Source organism: Brassica napus, chromosome C3 (assembly GCF_020379485.1).
Source record: "Brassica napus cultivar Da-Ae chromosome C3, Da-Ae, whole genome shotgun sequence".
NCBI lineage: Eukaryota > Viridiplantae > Streptophyta > Magnoliopsida > Brassicales > Brassicaceae > Brassica > Brassica napus.
Genome location: NC_063446.1, coordinates 41002796 through 41007813, shown reverse-complemented (window position 1 = coordinate 41007813; position 5018 = coordinate 41002796). Strand labels below are relative to the sequence as shown.

Sequence of the window (5018 nt, the reverse complement as noted above, 5' to 3'; positions counted from 1 at the left end):
TCAGTTATGTACTATATTTCATCTGATTTATATTTTGTTGTGACTGAGATAGGGTTGTGTTGCGGCTGTGATTTTGTTTTGTTGGGGGTTTCGTTGCGTCTGAGTTAGGGTTTTGTTGCGGCTGAGTTATGGTTATGTTATGGCTGAGTTATATTTGTGTCGTGAATAACCTAATGTTATGTTATGACTGTGTTACTCTTATGATGCGGCTGAGTTACTGTTTTGTTGTGGCTGATTTTATTGTTGGGTTATATGATCAGATAGATGCTGCTGAAGTTAAATCATGGGATTACCCACCAAGACTTTACCCTGAAGGGTCTTCTAACCTAGATGGTAAAGTTATTAATCACAATTTCCATCCAGGGCATTTCTCCCACGTTAGAGAAACAATAGGATTTGATGTGTGGGAAGAACTGGTGAACTCTCCCATTGGAGTAGTTGCTAGGCTAGCTGAACGCGAAAGCATGTGGTCTGGTAGGACCGTGCACTATCTACTGTGTAGACAGCTGCGAGTTATAAAGAAGGAGATATGGTGTCTCGTGGCTGATGAGGCTATCAGGTTTAGCTTGCTCGAGTTTGGTGAGGTCACTGGGCTAAACACAGGTCCATTGCCAACAGAAAAATTTGATCCTGGTCAATACAACGAGTTTTGGGGGGAGTTAAAGGTGCCGCTTGGGATGGGACAAAAGTTAGATGAACTGAAGGCAGCATTAGCGTTCTGTCCGCTTTGGAGTTTTGAAAAGCGCAAGTGGTTGGGGCTGCTACTTTTTTAAGCCATGGGAGTCTATTGTTTGCATCACAATTCAAGGATACCCTTTCAAAGTGCAATAAGGGTATTCGACGATGAAGCCATGAGGTCGTATCCATGGGGTCGGCCTGCATACGAAATTCTAATTGACTCTATTAAAACGTTGGCTCCAGATGGAGGTTCATACACAATAAGCAGCATGAAGGACGCGTTATTGATTTGGGCTTATGAATCCGTCACATGCTTCGGTGAGAGTTTTGGGAGAGTGATCAATAACGAAGACGTTCCGCTTTTGCGATGGGGTGGAAAGCGTACACGTGCAAGCTTTGATAAATTGTTGTCTGCCGAAATCGAAAAGCATGGCGAGGTAAGGTTTAACACTGACTTAGTTTATTTGATGGCTGAGTTCGGAGTTACTTAATGGCTGAGTTATGTGTTAAATTACGGCTGAATTATTTTAGTTGATGGCTGAGTTATGTGTTAAATCACGGCTGAATTATTTTAGTTGATGGTTGAGTTTTGTGTTAGTTTGGAGGCTGAGTTTTGTTATAACCTGGTGTTGCAGGTGCGTGTGAGGAGAATGGTTTTGAAGGACTCAAACGAAGAGATGTTTCCTATTTGGCCGGGTGAAGATGACGACCCACAACTCGTTAGGTTTATAACAGACATACATTCAGGTAGATTTGTGAAAGGTTTGTGGGAAGTGCAGGGGAATGCAAAGGGGAAGGCGAATGCAAAGGGGAAGGGGAATGAGAAGAAGAGAATGAAGGGTGGAGTTTCGTCAGAAGCTGAGCCACCCACTAAGAAGCAGAAGAAAGTTAAGACACAGAATGAGTCTGAAGCTGATGCAACGGGAAAGGGTTCTAGCGAGAAGGAAGGTAGCAAAGAGTTGGAGTTGGAGAACAAAGCGACTCTAACGACCATTGTGAGTACTCTGGATATTATTTCCAGAAAATTTGATCAGGTTGACTCACGGTTGGAAACTTACGAGTTAGACCGGAACAGACCATTGATGGACCAAAAGACCATTGATGACAGGGTGAATACTTTACTGGAGGAGCGTCTGAAAGATCTGGGGATTGAGAAAATTCCCGAAAACCATGATAACCCCTCGCCACAATTATCAGATAACTCTTTATCGATGGCATCACCGGTGGTTCGAACGTATCAGAAGTCTGTCAATAGTCCAACGTTAGTAGCTGCGACTCCTGGTAAGGAATTTGGACCAAAAAAGAATTTGGCCAAGGAGCTTGAAAAGGAATCAGGGGTGAAAAGGACTTTGGATGAGGAGTTTGGTAGTGTCGATAAAGCTACTGATATGCGGCCTCTTGATTTCGTAGTAGTTTCTCCTGCAAAGGCTACTAAGGATGAAAAGGCTGCTAAGGATCAAGCCTATGGACGCGGCTGCAGGCGCAAGCGTATTGTTAAGGGTGAGGAAGCCGATGAGAAGAAAAAAGCAGCGCAGGCAGATGCTGCGTTTAAGAGGAAGGAGAAGGCTGAGGCTAAGAAAAAAGCTACTGAGGATAAGAGAAAAATACGCTGAAGCTAAGAAAAAAGTGGTTGAGGCTAAGAAAAAAAAGGCTGAGTTAAAGAAGAAACAAGAGGCTGAGCTAAAGAAGCAAAAACAGGCTGGGTCAAAGTACAAAAAGGTGACTCCACCGCGTGACGGTGTAACAAGATGCAAGGTACAACCTGATGTAGAGGACAGTTCATTGGCTGATATAAGTGACGAAGTTGTTGCAAAACATAACGAATTCGCGTCGGAGTCTGATGTCGAGAATTCTGAAGTGGTTAGATCTGCCATAATTAAGGACTACCGGGAGAAAAATGTTTGGTTAACTCCAAAATGGTTGTCAATGACGGCAGTTTCTTCATCATTAGTTTTTCCGAACGTTGGACATGATGGAACGACGTGCATGAGGAAGAATGTTACTCCTTTATCAGCAATATATGACCCTCTAGCACTTGTTGATCCGGCGCTATTGGAGAAACTTATGCAACACATCAAGGCAATTCCACCCAAACCACCAGCAGCACTAGGTAAAAAAGAAGTACTAACAGCTGATCATGAGAGTGACTTCTACAGCGTACTCATACATGAGAGACCGTGGCCGGAGAATGAGTATGGATGGGTGTTTGATAATGTAAGTCTTTATTACGGCTGAGTTATATATTATTTTATTTTATTACGGCTGTGTTATCTAATTTTTACGGCTGAGTTACATATTCTTTTATTATATCACGGTTGAGTTATATATTCTTTTATTATATAACGGCTGAGTTATATATTTGATTACAGCTGACTTGTTAATATTATTTATGTAGCATGTCGTGGCTTATATGAACGTCCTCATTAAAAGGTCCATGGGAGAGCCCACTCCATTCTGGTCCAAGCGGATTGCCTTCGTTGACGTTTGGTGGCAAAGTTTTTTGATTCACGATTACGCTCAGTTCAAGATGAAACCCACAATGTTCATGTTCAAAGGCAATGGTTATGAAGATATGATAAATGGTAGGATTACCAATCATTGTCGAACAAACTTGAAGTGGTATGAAGATGTGGATCACTTGTACGGATGTCTTCAAACGGCGGAAATCACTGGGTTGCATATCACGTGGATCTGAAAAAGGAGAAGATTGATTGCTACGATCCAATCTTTGGAGAGGTAACACTCGAAAGTGAGCAGAGAATTCTGAATTCATTTAAACCGATGACGCACATGATTCCCGCTATGTTGAGTGCAAATATTCATGCCAATATCCGACCCATTAGCAGGAAGAAGTTCTCATTCAGAAGGAGGAGCAAAAGATACACTCCACAAAACACCCAAGTTGGCGATTGTGGGGTGTATTCGTTGAAGTTTGTGGAGTGTCTAGCGCTTGGTGTAACGTTTGATGGGATAAACAATCAAAATATTCAAGGTTTAAAGATGAAGATGGCAGCAAATATCCTCGTTGAAGGAGGAAATGTTGTGACGGACCAAATGATGGCTAATTGAACATGTGTTGTTATGAAGTACTTGACTTATGTTGTTGTTTTATGATGAACTTATGTTGTAATTTTGTACTTGACTTATGTTGTTATTAAGTATTTGACTCAGCCTTACCCCAAACATACCCTATAATCGTAACATGTTTATATAACTCAGCCGTATCGATTAGTATTAGTCAGCCGTTACGAGATTATAACTCAGCCATACCTCAAACATACCCTATAATAAAAAAAAATAAATGTTTATACTTTAAAATGTTAAATTGAAACTCCAATTATATATCTGAAGTGAATATATAATCAACTGAATGTGTCTTCTTTATTGAATCTACGAGTTTAGAATCAATCATGATCTTGAGGTATATGTTTGTCTTACAATTACTCATAAACTTAACTGATACATATAAGGTGTGAGCATAATTCAAAACTCATAAATTATTATTGTGTTATTTATCATGAATTTGTGTTTTTATAACTATTCTTGCACCATAAATCCAAATCCCAAACTTAACAACCCAAAAAAGCAAACCTAAACCCTAAATAAGCAACCCTAAACCCTAAACCCCATTTACTAAGTCAGCCGTAAATGTGGTCTGTAACTCAGCCGTAAAGTGTAACTTCATCCTGACGTTTGGCGGGAAAAAGATAACTGCTTCTTGGGAAATTTTAACTCGAGACGTTTGACGTTCTGTACCTCTCTATATATTGTCTTCTCTCTTACACCTTTCTCTCTCTAAAAAAAACCTAAACAAAAACTCTTTATCCCCATCAAAAGTTATGACGATTGTTCATGGTTATTCGACGATGTTAGAGAACAATGTCAATGTGATACTAAGCTCTGCAAATCGTGAAAATCACCATCTTCTATACCCTGGTCCGGATGAATTATTTGACACAACCAGTACTATCTGGTTCAAATTTTTAAGTGATCTCTCTCTCGTCATCCCGTCAATTATTGCAGAAGGCTGGGTTCATGATTGGCCTACATACCGCACAATTCCCGATCATTTTAAGGAACACTGGTTTCTTCAACTCGCTCTAAGAACGGTTTGTCCACTTAAAATGGCAGCATAGGTTGCTGAGTTATTTTTTTGTTGTGTTCTCAACGGTTTTGTAATTTTTTTTTGTTGTAGCGCAAAAGCACATGGGATCGAAGGCATAATTCGACAGTTTGGACACATTTTAATCTTGTTGCCAGATGCGCTATTTGAAGAGAACTTGGGCAATCGGAGGCGACAAGCCTCCGTGGATGTTAACAAGAATCTGGCGTGATCTCGT

The 5018-nt window shown here is 40.6% G+C and overlaps 1 protein-coding gene across 1 annotated transcript; it reads left to right on the top strand.

Annotated features, from left to right (window-relative positions):
- The first annotated feature begins 776 nt into the window (after positions 1-776).
- LOC125583081 lies at positions 777-3373 on the top strand. Its single transcript, XM_048749634.1, has 4 exons — positions 777-1115; positions 1314-2249; positions 2329-2892; positions 3074-3373. Exons 1-4 carry the CDS (start codon positions 777-779, stop codon positions 3371-3373), a joined length of 2139 nt encoding a protein of 712 aa, XP_048605591.1.
- Positions 3374-5018: the final 1645 nt, after the last annotated feature.